Source organism: Dasypus novemcinctus, chromosome 17, assembly GCF_030445035.2.
Source record: "Dasypus novemcinctus isolate mDasNov1 chromosome 17, mDasNov1.1.hap2, whole genome shotgun sequence".
In the NCBI taxonomy this organism is placed as follows: domain Eukaryota; kingdom Metazoa; phylum Chordata; class Mammalia; order Cingulata; family Dasypodidae; genus Dasypus; species Dasypus novemcinctus.
The window spans coordinates 79,854,589-79,870,666 of NC_080689.1; the positions used below are offsets into that span (position 1 = coordinate 79,854,589).

The window sequence follows — 16,078 nt, forward strand, 5'->3', positions numbered from 1 at the left end:
AAAAGGGAAGGGTGACAGGTTTGAGACGTGGAGCCAGCTGGGAGCGTGGCCCTCGAATCTGCCGCCGGCCAGCCCGTGAGCTTGGACGGGGTATTGGCTTCGGCCTGCACGGGCACGCAGCTGGCGTGGCACAAAAGCCACGAGCCTGTGAGGCCAGCTCTGCCGCGCATCAGTGGCTCACGCGTGATGACGGGCAGGAGCCCCCCACCTCCCGGGGCTGCCATGATGAAGGGGCATGTCTGCAGGGGCTGCGCTCCAGGGCAGGCCCCGGCAGCGGCTGTTCTGGAGGTGTGATGTCCTCCTCCACCTCACCAGGCTCTGAGGGGAGAGAGCCCAAGACCCCCGAGGACGACGGGAAGGCTGATGGGCGCTTCCTGGACTCTTCCGCCCGGCCTCCCGGCCGCTGTGCCGCTCAGGTCCTGACGCGCTACCTCGTAGTTGCTGGCCAGGAAGGGGAACTGCTTGGGCTGCAGGAACTGTGTCTTGGGGACGTCCAAGCCATCCTCCCCGTACAGGAACTGCACCACGCTGCCGTCGCTGTCGCGGACCGTCAGGTCGTACTGCACGACCAGGCCCTCCAGGTGCTTGATGATGCACCTAGAAGGAGACCGTGGCTCAGAGCCCGCCGGGTGCGCCAGCTCCAGGGCGGCCTCCGGGAGGGCCAGGGGCCTGTGGGACAGGCTGGCCGCAGGGGCGGGGGCCGAGCGACAGTGCCACCCTGGGAGGAGGAAGCCCGGCTGTGCGGCTGAGCTGCAGGGACACTGCCGCCCCCGCCCCCGCACTGTGGCACCCTCCAGGGGCCGGGGGCCTCCGCCCTCAGCCGAGATCCAAGCGGGGGTCTGCCTCCCCACCCCGAGCTTTCCAGCCTTGGCCAGGCCGTCAGGAAGCACACATGACGCGGTCCTCACCCAGCGCCTCTCCCCTCAGTCCCCCTGCTGCCTACCCTGCTCTGCTGCCTGGGTCTGCGCCCCTCTGCCCGTATCTCCTCCTGCTGCCTTAGAAGAGGCCTGTTTCCCCAGCCCTGAGAGCCAAGGCCGTGCTCAGGCAGCCACCACTGCGCTCCTGGCGCCTCAGGCCTTCGCCTCCAGGGCGCTCACACCCCCACTTTCCCGCCCTCCGCAGGTCTCACTGGTGCCTGATGCCCCCCTGCCTCCTGCAGCCGTGGGCACCTGTCTGCGCTCACTCTCACTCCCTGGCCTGCTGGGGGGACACCCTGCCAGCTTCTGGCACCCTTGGGCCCAGCACCCACCTCCCCCCCCGCGCTGCATCTCCGTGGCCCAAGGACGCCCGCTTGAGTCGCCTACCCCCAGACGCCACTTCGATCTGTTTCCCAGCTGTTCCTGCGCTAACCACAGGTTCTTGGGGCTGAGGTGGTGTGGCTCCTCTGATGAGGAGGAGGACCCCCGAGGGAGGCCCCTCCTGGTGCGCTCCGGCCCGCCCGCCATCCACAGCCGCCTGTGCAAGCCTGTCCTTCCCTGCCCCCACCCTGTGGGCCGCAGCCCTCGGGGGCGACGGGGGGCTGGAAAAGGGCTGTGCTGTAACAGACGAGCCTTCCGAGAGGAGGAGGGTGCCTGAGGCCCGGCTCCGTAGTTCCTGGGGCCCGTGGAGGACACAGCCTGAGCCCGGGCCTGAGTGCCACGGCGACGTGCCCTCAGCGTCTCCTCCATCCAGTGGGGCTGGGCCTCTGGGCCCAGAGCCGCTACCAGGAACGGGCTCAAGGCACAGGTGCCCCAGCAGCACCGCCCAGGGAGGGAGCCCGGCGGTCTGTGACCCCTGCTCTAGGGGGTTCTGGGCTTGCTCAGTTTTAAGCTTCGGTCCCTCGACCTGCCGAAAGAGACCACTTATTGTAGCTGCTTGTTTCCTTTCCTCCTGGAGAGGAGCTGGTGACGTCACTGGGACACGGGAGGGACAGCGACACCAGCTGCAGGCTCACGAGCCGGACCAGGGCCTGGTCAGCCGGCACCCCCCGACCGCCTGAACTCTCTCCCCTGCCCAGGGACCTTCTCCCACATCCAGACCCCCGGCTGGAGACGGCATGCCCTGGGGACCCTCATGCCCTCCTGATCCCGGCAGGAAGAACGCCTGCCGCTTTCTCAGTCTCAGGCCACCCATCCCACCCAAGGAAACCTGCAGGACGAGCGGGGACCGGCCTGGTGGCGGAGCAGGTTCTCCTCACCTCTGGAGGTAGCCGGAGCGGCTGGTTTTCACCGCGGTGTCGACCAGGCCTTCTCGCCCCGCCATGCAGTGGAAGAAGAACTCCTGGGGGAGAAGCAGGAGAGCAGGTCCCAGAGGCCGTGAGGAGGGGTGCTTCCCTCAGGGGCCCATACCTCCACTTCCTGACCAGAGTGGGCTGCCCCCTCCCCCGGCTGACCTTGCCACCACCTCCTGCCACTGGAGAGGCGAGGGGAGTGACAGAGGAGCCCACAGGGGACATGGAGGAGCCCGTGGGCAGTCTGTGGCTGTGACGCCAACGGTCCCGCTCACACTATGGAGCCTGTGAACGTTCTGACCACAAAGGTGCTGATGTTTAAAAGCTGGGAACGGCCTTAATTCTCTCTGCACTTGTCTGTCAACCACCACTACGTGCGCAACAGTGAACGCAGCGCGATCCCGCCCTCACGGTCCCTGGCGTCTAGGGGCAAGGGGCAAACGGCTTGGCATGTATCACGCCATCCTTCCTGCTCAAAGCTGTTGCCAGGGTCAGAGGTCACCTCCCTCGAAACAGAGAAATGAGAAAAGCCAGAAGGAAAACCTGAAACGTACGGGAGGCTTGATGCCGGTGAGGAATCTGCCAGTGACAAAGCCGCCAGCCCTGGGGGTAAGCTCATACGGCTCGAAGCAGGGCAGGGACTTGCCTGACGCCATCAGAGGGGGCCTCCGGCCTTCCAGCTCGATCTGGCCCAGCAGGCACGAGATCTGGGGGTGGGCAGAACACCCAGAGGCAGTTAGGACCATGTGTGCTGAACACTGCTGTGTCCTGGCATGGACGGGGAGCCTGTACGCCTGAAAAGCTGTCTGCAACCAGATTCTGGAGGGCCCACCCAGCTTTTTAAACCTACCAGGGGAGCTTGCTTTTCAAGGAAATAACTGCACCTTCCTTCTGTGCACTCGCCTGGACTCTCACACTTGGGATCAGATGAAAATGGGTGGTGTTCGTAGGAGTAGCCAGGTCTCGGGATCACCACACACTATTCCTAGAAGGGAGCTGAGGACTCGCAGGGGAAACTGAGGCCCGTGCAAAAAGTAATATACTGTGAGCCTCAGGCCTAGCGCTACTCTTGTGGACAAGAGAGCAGTGTGCCTGGGTCTCACGGCAGTCGAGCGGCTCCCTGAGGGCTGTCGGCCTTTACCAGCCCACTGCTACTGCCCTGGACGCACCCAGCTAAGGGCTGGCCCTCACCACGTTGCTCAAGGCACCAAGATTAAAATAAAGTACTGGCAGAGCACCGTGCTAATCTGAGGTAACAATGGGCCTCCAATCAAAGAAGTTACAGAAACTTCCAGAACAAAGCTTAAAATGCAGTATTAAATGAATAAAAGCAAGTGTGTGAAGCTACAGGATCTAACTAAAATCATACAAATGCTAAGTATTACAATACTGTATGTAATTCCATTATATATCTACATCTGTGCATGACGTTGAAATGTTAACAGTGGTTAGATCCAGTAGGCTTATATATATCTTGATATCTTTCAGTACCTTTGATGTTTTATACAGAACACAGATCTTATTAAGATCAGAAGCCAACAAACTTGGAAACCGCCTCCCGGGGGCCCCTGGCCCTCTGGAAGGCCACCTTGGCACCCACCTGCATTGTGTTCACAGTTGAGCCTTTGGCTCCAGACTGCACCATCATCTGCAAGTTGTTCTCTGGGAACTGTCTGTGCAGGCCAAAAGGCATACATGCCTGTGGATTAAAGAAACACGTCGGTCAGCGGCTTCCCAGGTTCAGAAGGCAAATCCATGATGCAGAAGCAACAAACGCAGAGTGTTTATCCACAGAGAAGCTCCAAATCCCATCCTAAGTCAGGGAGAACCTCATTCTGGACCAGCCCTTTCACTGGGACCATCAGAAAGAAAACCGGAGGGCCCATGTGCATGCTCTCCCTCGATGTTCTCTGCCAGGACCCTGAGGTTCTGGTTCAGGGGCCAGATGGTAGCAAAAAGGGAGACGGAAAAGGAAAAGCAAGGTGGGCCAGCATATTTAGTTTGTGATTCTAAAAAAGATTTGGTTAAAAATAAAAGTTAAGGGAGTGGCTGTAACTCAGTGGTTGAGCACATGCTTCCCATGTATGAGTTCAATCTTTGGTACTCAAAAAGAAAAACAAACCATTAAAAGTAAGTAAAATTCAAGATGACGCCCAACAGAGTGGGGCCTCAGACGCCCACCTCCGCCATCGTCACCCACGGGATGTCGTGCTTTCATTTACCCACAGCCGCCTGAGCCCAGTGGGAAGCTTTGCCTTGGGGGGCCAGAGCAGCCCCAGGTCTATTTTCGCCTTTGCCCGGGGTCCCGGACCAGCCCTACACAGAGGGAGGCAGAGCCAGGGCTGGCTGGAGGGGAGGGGACAGGGAGGGGAACTGGGGGCACGAGCAACACTTCCGAGGCTCCTGAGGACAACTCCTTGCCCGCAGAGTTCCCAGCTAGAGCTGAGCCTCCTGGTTCTGTGGAGGTGCTGGGAGGCTCTCCAGAATGAACCTGCACCCACGGGGGCCAGGGAGGCTGAAAGCCAGGCCAGAGGATGCCACGGACAAACTGACCTTTGCTGAGCAGGCCCTGCCTCCTCCCCTCCTGAGGTTGGCCTGGAGGCCCAGGACGCAGGGCAGGGGCCAGGCCTGCTTCTCCAGCCGCTAGCCAGGGATGGAGAGAGCCAGGCTGTGGTCTCGGCTCGCTCGAGCATCTCCCTCGGCCCTCTACACTGCTGCAGGAGTTGGCTGGTGGGAGCGCCGACAGGTGTGGAGGACGCCCCCACACTCACTCCGCGCCAACTACATTATGCACGCTAGCTCCTCAATCCCCTCAAGGGCCCTGTGAGGAGGGCTCACAGGTGAGGAAACCGAGGCACAGAGCCGCTGAGCGACCTCCCAAGGTCACGCAGCAAGTGCGAGGAGAGCCCGGCTCTGAAGCTGGCAGGCCGGCCTGCACGCCGAGGCACCACCTCTACGAGCGGCACCAGTCTTTCATCCTGCTCGGGCCCAGGGGAAAGACTTCCACCCCTTTCAGTGCAGTTACCCTGAAGTAGAAGGAAACCAGCTGGAGCATCCTGTCTTGGCACAAATGAAGGCCTTTCAAGACCCCAATGTGGTGGGGGAGCGAAGCTCTTGGCTTTTTCCCTCAAAACAGGGAACTCCACCGTCCATCCAGCCTGCCAGCTGTTAAATGGCCAAGTGGCTCCCAAGGCTCCCCAGTGAGACCCAAACGCGATTCTTTTAAAAGCCAGCATTCAAAATGGTAATGAGCGCGTGCGCTCTGGGCTAACCTTGTTAATCTCGTTGCTGTAATGGTTCACTTCCTCCTTGAACTTGAGATCGATCATGTTAAAGTCCCTCTGGTCTTTGCCCAGATGCGCATCCTGCCACTTGCCTTGGACTTCATCGAGTGGCGCAGCGTCGGCCAGGTTCAGGGCGGCCCTGACAGCCTGCAGGGGGCGAAGGAGAAGGGACCCGCTGGAGGCTGCAGCCCGGCGAGGAGGGGTGGGTTCCGTCCGCTCCCCTGCAGGCTCCGCCCCCCCAGCTACCTTACCCGGGGCCCGCAGTGGGCGGACTCTTCAATGACCCTTTGTCTCTTGGCATCAGCCTTGGGCTTCACTAGAATGTCTTCCACGTCTGCAAAGTGAAACAGATGGGGTCAGGTGGGGCTTCTCACCATGGTGCCAACTTGGGGGGGTCGGGGGCGCAGAGCACAGCGCCGCATGCCGAGATGCACCTGAATGGTAGCGGGGCACCGACACGAGGAGCAGACTGCCGACTCCAATCCCCATCTCACAAACAACGAGACGAAAGCCTAGAGCTGAGCTGCCTGCCTGAGGTCACGGAGGTCGAAAGTAAACCCAAGTCTGAGCTTAAACTGGTGCTCCGACCCAGCAACTAGACCACCTCTGTCCCAGAGGCATGGGGTTTTGATGAAAAGCTGGTTTACGAGAGAAAGGCGGGGGGGGCGCAGCGCAGTGAGCGTTCCCAGGAACCACGTCTCAGGGTCCAGAGCCGCACCCCCCACCCAGCTTTGTGACAGGGCCACCCCGCAGGCTCCCCGGCACGGCCCACGGGACAAGAGCTGGCCGCCTGCTCCAAAGGGCCGAGGAACTCTTCCACCTGGGCAGTACGTCCTTCCACTTCAACGTTTAATCCTTCCACTTCAACGTTTTTCGCCTGTACCTGAGTACCTGGACTAAGAATCCCTCAGGCAAGGTCTGAGGAGAGGGAAACAGTGGCACACTATTCAAAACCTGGGGCAAAAACGCCTGCAATGCCCCAGGCAAGGTCTGGAAGCGAGAAGGCTTCTAGCAGGGTAGAAGGGGAAAGAACCCACGGAGGTGAGCCCTTCAACACGTTCTGGAAGAGGGGACACCGCAGCCCGCCTTCCTGCACAGGCCCGCTCCCCCACCGGTGCCCGGCCCCCAGCTTCTGGAGCCTGTGCTCAGGTGGCTGGTGTCGCTGCCACAAACACAGCTTCCTTCCTGAATGTGGCCCCAAGAGGGCTGCGGTTGGGGCGGCTTCTGCTCCCCCTGGGCTAAGCTCTCTGAATGTCACTTAGCTGGCAGAATGCTCTTTCTTACTCTCGAGCACCCTGTGGAGATGACAGACTTTGGGGCAGCCTATTCTCTGTCACGACACCTCTTTCTTGGGTGACTGAGAGACTCTGGTCTAGTTCCCGACTTGAGGCGAGGGATTCTGGACACAGAAGCCTCCATCTGTGGAAGGTGAGCTTCAGCCCCAAGAGACCAGGAATTTGTAATCAAGTCCTGGTAAAATAATTCACAGGCATGCTGGGAGAGACTGAACTACGCACCCCAGGAAAGAACACCTAACCCACTCCTGTGGACGAAGGTTTGGTACACAGGCCCTTTTGAAGACTCTGCTTTAGTGAGGTGTGGCCCAAACAATGGAAGTGGGCCTTAATCCTATTTCTAGAGCCTACGGGGAGGAAGAGAAAGCCATGTGGAGGGGCAAGACGCCAAGGAACCCAGAAGAGAAAAGAAAGGGCAGCGGCATACGATGGAGAGCCACAGACTCAGGGACGGGGAGAAAGCTTTGTCTTGCTGATGCTGCGATTATGGACTGCTAGCCTCAAAGCTAAGAGCCAATACCTTTCTGTTGTTAAGTCATCTGCTGTGTACTTGTTATAACAGCTGGGACACTGAGACACACGCCAGGTGCTCTAGGGTACTTGTCCAGCACTAACTCTGGAAGCCCGAAACAGCCTCAAAGCTTAATTAAAGAACCGGCTAAACAAACTGTGGTGCAACAGCACAACTGGAACATCTGTAGTCACCAGACACAAGGGCGTAGCCCCCAAAGACACTTAACAGTGTATCTAGAACTGGGGAGGAAAGCGTATGCCACAACAGCATGTAGCATAAGACCACATTTTCCCAAGTGTGTCTATCAGCACTGGAAAAGTCCAGAAAGACGCACATTGGTTGGCGCTAGTGGTTGTCCCTGGCAGTTGGATGCTGGGTTAAAAACTTTTTCATGTCTAGATTTACTTCAGCTTTTCTACACTTCATATATATTAACTATACAATGGAAAAATAGAATAGAACATAAACGCGGGCACCTTTGAAAGCCAAAGAATGAGCGCCACCTGTGCACGCCCTCAGCCTCTCGTTGAGTTCCCAGGGACAGCCTGTGAGCAAGTCCCAGGGAGCACACAGGATCTTAGTCCCAGTATTTAAAGGATCGCCTAGTAGACAATTCCTATGCACACTGGGATACGTGTCAGTCCCCAGGGGAAGCCTGCAAAAAGCCCATTCGCTCTCCCGAGCACATGCCGACACCCATGGTGTCCTTACTGAGCTTGCCAGAACTTCTGCTGTCAGGCCCGCCCAGGACGCGGGGAGCAGCAGGCTGTTTTCTAAAGCAGCGCTCCTGGTAACTGAGGCCCACCTGGCAGGGCTGTGCCGACCCAGCACGTGCAAAAGCACACAGGTGTCTGCCGCTGTGGGAGGGCACGGGCAGCTCTGTCGAGGGGGAGGACCCTTTGGGATGGGGCAGACATGGGGTATTCTGGAAGGGCACTGGCAGGAGAGTATGTGCAACTGGCGTCATACTCTCAGGGACCGAAAACAGTAGGGGCGGGGACGAGAGAGGGAATGGAACTGGGGATGGGAGGGTGCTGCTGCACTGCCAAAGGTGAAGAAATACTGCTGCGGATAGAAGAGGGTGGAGCAGTGAGAGGGAGGGGGGCAGCAGAACCGAGCTGCTGACCAGCGAGCACGACCTTGGAGGGGCCTGGCTGTGACGCTGAGGCAGCAAGCACAGCTGGGGGCGGCCAGCTGGACCTGGCAAGGGAGGGGGCAGGTGGTGCCCGGGAGCCCCGGGGCTGCAGCCGGGCGCTCACCCAGGGTGAAGCCTCTGTAGAGCTGCAGGTAGGCGGTGAAGAGGCGGGCCAGGCAGGTGAGGACGCGGCCGCTGGTCCCGCCACCGTAGATCTCGTAGCAGCAGTGCACCAGGCCGTAGGTGGAGCTCCCGTAGTGCGCCTTGTCCAGCACGCCGCAGAGCAGCTCTCCCTGCCTAACGACCACCTGCAAGGAAACGGCCACCAGCTGCAGGGGAGGGACGCTCCTGCCGAGCCCCCTGCCTGCCCCCACCCATCTCGTGAACCTCCGCTGACCCTGCCCCAGATCTTAGATGGGAAGGAAGAGACTATGAATGAAACCACTATTATTTTTTTTTAAACAAGGGACGTAAGAACACACATAACTATGGTTTTTAAACTGTTTTTCAGGGACTGCCCTCCCGCTCCTGTCTCTTCCGAGGGCTCCTCTGTTCTCCCTTCCCTCATCAGCCCAGTATTGACTCTAGACTCCAGTGCCCTCAACAAAGACCTTGTAATTAGTCAGAACATCTAGAGTTCCTAACTGTGCCCTTGGCCAAAGGACTCCCCAGACTGAGAGGAAGAGCGACATCATCGGGGAGTGGCTGCAGCCCAGCTGGCTGAACGCCTGCTTCCTGCAAACGAGGTCCCTCCTAAACAAACAGAAAACCTTTCTAGAGCCCTCAGGGGCCTGAATTGGTACTTTCACAAAATTGGGCTACAGCATTAGAAGCTGGTTAAAAGGAAAGGGTTTCTCCTCCTCCTAACTTAGGACTCCTTAGGCATATGGTCTCTCCAGGGGAAGAAGCGTTAGGCCTGCTGGACTGCTGGTAAGAGCCTGTCAGGAAGCAGCCATGAGCCCGAGAACCAGAGCCTGTGGGCCGAGCCCAGTCGCCCAAGGGGAATGCGGAGGCCTCGGAGAGCGCTCGCTCAATGCCCCGGGCCCGCCCTGAGCCCTGGTCCCTGAGGCGTGGCACGGAGAGGCGTGGAGCACACGGCCGTGATGACTGCGAGTCACTCGGGTCGTGGCAGATTCGAATCCAGAGGCCTTTACTCAGAGAAGTCTTCTCTCACGAGCTATGGTTTTTATGCCAAGGGTCAGTGCTCGAGACCAACCCGACCCTTTCCCAAACCAAAGGCCGGCGTTAACCGCACGGCGCTTCCTCTTCTGAGGCTTTTAAACCTGCGTGTCTGAAGCTGGCACTGGGAGCCCCCCCCCACAACCCGCAGCCGCACCTGGGACTCGCACATGCAGTCGGGGCTGGAGCCTGCAGCGGGCCGAGGGCATCCCTTCACCCAGGCCTTCCCGCTGATCTTCGCCTGTCCTGACAGGTTCAGGGGGATGTGGTCCTCTGGGATTATGTTCACCAGCAGTGTAGACACAACCTGACGAGAGAAACGGGGCCAAGCTGAGGGCGGGAAGAAAGGCCGACAGGGTCCCCATTCTGACCTCCTGCGAAGGCAGACAAGTCCAGTTCGGAGGATGTGGGGCCAAGTGAGAGGAGGAGACCGTGCAGAGCCATGGGACAAGCTGACCTCAGGACTCAGGAGGGAGCTCAGGAGCAGAAACAAAAATAAACAGCAAGGCCTGCGCCAGCGTTTTATTCCCCAGGAACATTCCCAAGTGAAAAGCTCCTGGGCCTACCCTGGGTTCACGACAGGCCAGACGGGGGGCCCGGGAGAACAGGCATGATGGGGCTGCCTGTTCACACCGTGCACCCAGAGTGGGTGTCAACTTTGAAAGGAAGCAGATGGTGCTCCCTGTCATCTCCCAAGGTGGGGGTGGGGGCAGGGAGGCCAGAGAGCAAGGGCAGGAGGGGACCACGGGTGCAGCAGGAGCTGCCGGCTGAGTGCCGCAGCATGGGAAGCCTGTGAGGAAGTTACGAGAGAGACACACACATCTAGCACCTCTAGCAGCTAACAACAGGCAGGAAAAATGAAAAGGCTGTGCTAGTTAAAGACATCTGCCGTGGAGATAACCGGACAACGGACTCACACCAGAATGTATTAATAAAACAAAGGCAAAACAAAAGCACACAGACCTCTACTTAGCAATGAGGAAAATGACAGAAGACCTGACTAGGCGCTTCATGGAGAATGACCCCCAAATGGTCAACAAGCATGCAGAAAAGTGCTCCATCTCACCTGTACCGAGGAAATGTGAACTGAAAACTAAAAGCACAATGAAGTGGTGCCAATGCGGACGGCTGAGAAGAAACAAGAGGTGAAACCCCCACAACATGAAGCTCTCCTGAGACTGAGGCTGAGGAGCAAGCTCCCCGCGGGTGGAACTGCACGGTGCTGCGGCCACTCTGGGAAGCTGTGCCCTGTGCAGCCCACCAAGTCCATTCCGTGGCACGTGCCCAACGGCCAGCAAAGGACACATGCAGGGGCACACAGCGCAGCTCTTTTGTAATAACCAAACGGAGAAACACGCAGACAACCCGACTGGCCCCGAGTAAGAAGGGGCTGAACATACAACGGGACAGCCCAATAATGGCAATGAAAATGAAAAAAAACAACAACAACGAGCGGTACACACGGGCACCTGGGTGAGTACTCCAACGATGAGAAGCCAGACAGATTTACTGAGGACCCCATTTCCACAGGTTCAAGGAAACACGAAACTTATTGAGTGTTAGAAATCAGGCTACGGCTTCCTCTTGAGGAGGAGCAGAAGAAACTTAGGAGCAGTGTCCGGGGAAGCCGGTGACATCCTGACCCGGGCAGTGTTTACAAAAGTGCGTCTGCTCTGCGCACTTTCGTTAAGCTGTACACTCAAGAGACGCAGGGAGAGGAAAACCCACATCCTTCATGTGCTCTTTTAGCAATCGTGACGCGCAAGAGGCCTGAGATCCTTAAAGAAGAAGAAAAGCACCCAAGAGGCTGTACGAAAGGTTCTGGGGTAACTGCCTACGGCTCCACTTTCTGCAGCAGCCGAAGAAAGCTTCCCTAACTCAGCTCCTTGTCTCAAGATGCTAAAGGAGGCTTTTCTCGGTTGAACCACAGTAAGCCACTGTTCAAGGCATAACAAATTCTTGTTGGGTAATCACTCTTCCCCTCTGTACCTATTGGCAAAAAAAAAAAATAATAATAATGGCCTGTACCAACCTCTGAAATAAAAAAAATCTCAGCTATAAGAGAAGTTGAGCCTGGGCCTATTTTCTACTTTTATTTAGTTACGAAGTAATAATCAAAGCCCAGAGGTATTAAAAAAATGAGAAAGAAATTATCCCTAACACCAACAAAATCATTCTATCATTTTGATATTTCTTAGGCCAAAGTTTTTTACATACTTTTTTTTTTAAGGGTGGGGAAGGGAGTAAAGAATCTATTAAGAAACAAGAAAACAAGAGAAGTACTGCAGTGTGAGTGGTACCACACACAAACTATTTTTAACATGGTTGCAACTGTGAATGAACTGTGCAGCCTATTTTTTCTTGCAGTGTTACGTCAGCATTTTCCAGATTGCTCTATGGCCCTTTAAAAACCACTATTTTAAATAGTTACATAATTTATTAGCAGACAGATGTACCACAATTTACTCAGTCACATTGTTGGGTATCTGGGGTTTTTCTAATTTTTCACCACTATAAACCACAGCAGAATTGACTGCTCCTTTTAAGTGCCCTCTACATTTCAGATTATTTTCTTGGGCTACAGTCTCAAGGGATCAAAGGGAATGAACCATATTTACAGATATATATGCTGTGTCCACTACTTGGTTCTACTCTGAACACACTGCTTAAAGCTTAAGCAAAACACTAGTAAATTCTGGACACTTACTTATGACTTATCCATTGACTCCAATGTAACTACAGACAGCTTATTAAAAAAAGACTATAAACAGGGATAATAACATGAAACAATTATGGTCAATTAAGTGAGGAGTCTGCAAACTACAGCCTGCAGGCCAGGTGTGGCTGCCGCCTGGTATTATAAACAAACTTCAGCTGGAACACTGCCACACTCAGATTTACCTGTCATCCACGGCTGCTTTCATGACACGATGGCAGATTAAAGCAGCCGGAAGAGAGAATGGACGGCTGGTGAAGCCTAAGGTATTTGCTATCTGGTCCTAAAAGTGTGCCAATTCCTGAGTTTAATTCCCCAGGCTTAAGAGATTTTAATATTTACATGCAAAATTCCCCACCTCTGCAGTTAAATTAACTTTCCTTTCTGCCCAGATATGAGTCACGGAGACCTGATTTACCTTCCCACCAGGGACAGCAGCAAAAAGAGATGTGAACATGAACGTAAAACAGCAGTTCTCGAGGCCCCGGACGTCAGGCCCTGAAGGACAGTGGGCAGCAAGGACAGTCGGCTTGAACCCTCGCCTGGACCTAAGTGACTTACAGAGCACTCCACGCAAGAACAGCATCTCCTCAAGGCACTCACAGCAGGTACCAACGCCGCCCACATCTGGGGCCATGAAACAAATCTCAGTCCACTGAAAAGGATTCGAGTCACTCAAGGTGTGTTTTTGGCCACAAAAGTATTAAACTGCAAATCAGTAACAAAGGTATCTGGGAAATCCCTAAATCTTTCAGAAGTAATGCACTTCTAAATAACCCACAAGTCAAAACAGAAATCAAAAGGGAAAGTAGAAGTATTTCAAAGTAAATGAAAATACAATGTATAATAACTGATGAGCTGCCACTACACAGGAACTAAGGGAGAAAATTTATAAGACTATATTAAAAAAGAAAAATATCTTGAATCAATGACCTCAGCTTCAACGTTAAGTAACTAGGAAAAAGACACATTAAGCCCAAAGTACACAGAAGAAAGGAAATGATAAAGATCAAAACAGAAATCAATGACATGGAAAACAGAAAACCAAGAGAAAGTCAATGAAACTAAAAGCTGGTTCTTTGAGAGCAGTAAAACTCCTAAGTCACTAGGCAAACTAATCAAGGGAAAAAAAAAGAATAAAAGAATAAAAGGAAAAAATTACAAATATCAGGAATAAGAGACATCACTGATTCCACAGATAGTAAAAGAATAAGAAAGAAATATTATGATCAGCTTTATACTTAGAAATTCGACAAATGAAGAAGAAAAGGACAAATTCCTTGAAAAACATAAAGACTGATGGTCACTGAGGAATAATCTGAACAGGTCCAGAAATAGTAAAGAAAGAGAAATTTTAGTTCAAAACCTTTCCACAAAGAAAACTCCAGGCCCAGATGGCTTCACTGGTGAATTCTACCAAACATTCAAGAAAGAAATAACACCAACATTACACAAACTCTTACAGAAAATTGAAGAGGGAATTCTTCCAAAACTTATACGAGGCCAGGGTTAACCTGATACCAAAACCAGGCAAAAACATTATAAGAATTGGGGAGCAGGCGTAACTCAGTGGTTGAACACCTGCTTCCCATATATGAGTCTTGGGTTCAATCCCTGGTACCTCCTGAAAAACAAAAAAAAACAAACAACAAAAAAACACCTTAAGGATATCCCTTATGAACAGAGACACAAATAAATCTAAACCAAATTTAAGAAACTGAATTCAGCAGTATGTAAAAAGAGGAAAACCCTTTGATGGAGCAAGGTTATCCCAGGAATGGAAGACTGGTTTAATGATGGCAAAGCAGCTCCTGATGGCCCAGGGGTCAAGAAGAGTGGAGCTGAAGCTGTCTTGGAGCTCTTTTGTCTTGAGCCCCTTTGTGGATGAGGAACCCAGGCCTGTGGCGCCAAGAGCACAGAGCTGATTAGGAGTGGAGCCTTAAGGCTGAACCCACAGGCCCTGTCAACAGCAGAAGCACATTGGAAAGCCTCACTGTGTGCATGATGCACAATACTGTTAGGTCAAGAGGACGGCGTGGTGACTTGGGAGCCAGCAAGTCCTGGGTTTGAATCTCAATGCTGCCTGCTCCAGCTTGGGATATGTTGTTTCAATTCTCTAAGCCTCATCCGATGGCACCTGCATCATGGGGTTGGTGAGGATTAAATAAAGTAACATAACAAAAGCTACTGCCAAGTGCTTGGTGCTTTCCAACAAACAGGACCACTGCTGCCACTGCATATGGGTCAGGAGGACGACAACTTTGCAGCCCGCCCGCCGTGGGCACAACCTTGAGACACCCCCAAACCCGGAAACCCCAAACCACAGGGAAGCCGGGCCCCTGCCTGATGAGCCTGGGCTCTCCTGGGAATGAAACCTTCCAGATGAGTCGGCTTGCCTCCTATTTCAGTACATTTGATCGTGCTCTGCCAGTTACCTGCTTTCCTGTCCACAGCGGAAAGGGCTTCAGGATGGCAGGGGGGAAGGTCTTCACACGCCCCACTTTGTCCGTGAGTCCTCGGTACACCAGCTCCATGTACTGCTCCCGGGTGAAGAAGCAGCCCCGGGTGGTCATGTGTGCACCTGAGACCATGTGGTCTTGGATCAGCCCTGCCAAGGGCTGGCCATCCTGCAAACCAAGACGAGAAGAGCATAGGAAAGTGTGAGTCCAAGTCCAGTTCCCCCTCAGCGGCTCAAGTGCTGCCTTCTAGCCGCAGCCCTCCCTCGCCTTCCCAAATGTCCTGCCTCCCACCCTCCAGAGGCCCCAGCCTGGGTCCCCCGAAGCACGTGCCCGGGGCTTCACCACCAGCCTCTGCTTTGGCCATCTGCCCGCCAGTCCTCTATCTCAAAACTGCTCCAGGCTCATCTGTTCCCCAAGTCTTCTCTGCTTAGTCCCATCTGGTTCTTGTTACTCCAGCGTATGTTCAGCATTTATGCATGACTTTGGTCTGGCCATGTTAAGATGTGTTCTTGTTTGTATACTTCAGTTTTATGCTTTAGTATTTTTCACACCTTCTGGCCTGGTTCTGCTGGAAATCCCATCATCCATTCACGGGGTATTTATGGAGCTTCTGTACACCCAGGCCCCAGGTTAGACCCTCGGGCAGCCCCGTGGAACCACAGAGACACGGTCCTCTAGGACCGGGAACAGCCAGACCGTGAGGCAATGATGGGACCGACACAGCACCACAAAGTGTCTTCAATGTCCCGGAGGGAAAACGACAGGATGTGGGGTGGCAGCATGGTTGGGAGTGGTCTCTGAACTGAGGGTGACGTGGAGGTGCCAGGGCAGGGAGGTGGGGGTTCAAGTCCAGGCTCCGGGAGGCGGCCGGCGGGCCCCGGTGTAACAGCCACAGGATCCCTCACGCTGAGTCACGGTGGAGTCAGTCCACAGCGGGCCCTGAACAAAGGCTCTTGTCCACCAGGCGCCAAAACAAGGGCCTTCCTGAAAGCCCCCGAGGGGTGGGCACCTTCGTTTCATTTGACACTTGCCCAGCCTTTCTGGTCCCCAGTCTCTTGAAGCTTACTGTTGGGTCTGTGCTCATGGCAACGTTAAGAGGCGCTGAAGTAAACACAGCTGATGCTCGCCAACGCCTTTTAAAAAGTCTTTCTTCGTGAACTAAAATTGTTTACAGAAACCTGAGAAAAATCTGCGCCTGGGACCTACAGATTGTTATCATGGGTTTTTGGTGAAATTCCAGCCAGTATTGGCCATGTGCTGTGACGCAGGCCTAAGGACTCCCACATA

General features: G+C 54.7%; 1 protein-coding gene across 1 annotated transcript in view; it reads right to left on the bottom strand.

Moving 5' to 3' along the window:
* The window catches only part of POLR1A (RNA polymerase I subunit A), a 66,396-nt gene that overhangs the window by 14,094 nt on the left and 36,224 nt on the right, over positions 1-16,078 (bottom strand). The window contains exons 14-22 of the mRNA XM_058279042.2: positions 14,768-14,959; positions 9,774-9,923; positions 8,562-8,745; positions 5,745-5,827; positions 5,482-5,640; positions 3,810-3,908; positions 2,764-2,916; positions 2,177-2,259; positions 432-597 (exon numbers count right to left, since the gene is read on the bottom strand). Of these exons, the coding sequence (XP_058135025.1) occupies positions 432-597; positions 2,177-2,259; positions 2,764-2,916; positions 3,810-3,908; positions 5,482-5,640; positions 5,745-5,827; positions 8,562-8,745; positions 9,774-9,923; positions 14,768-14,959 (1,269 nt within the window). The remainder of the gene's footprint in view (positions 1-431; positions 598-2,176; positions 2,260-2,763; positions 2,917-3,809; positions 3,909-5,481; positions 5,641-5,744; positions 5,828-8,561; positions 8,746-9,773; positions 9,924-14,767; positions 14,960-16,078) is intronic.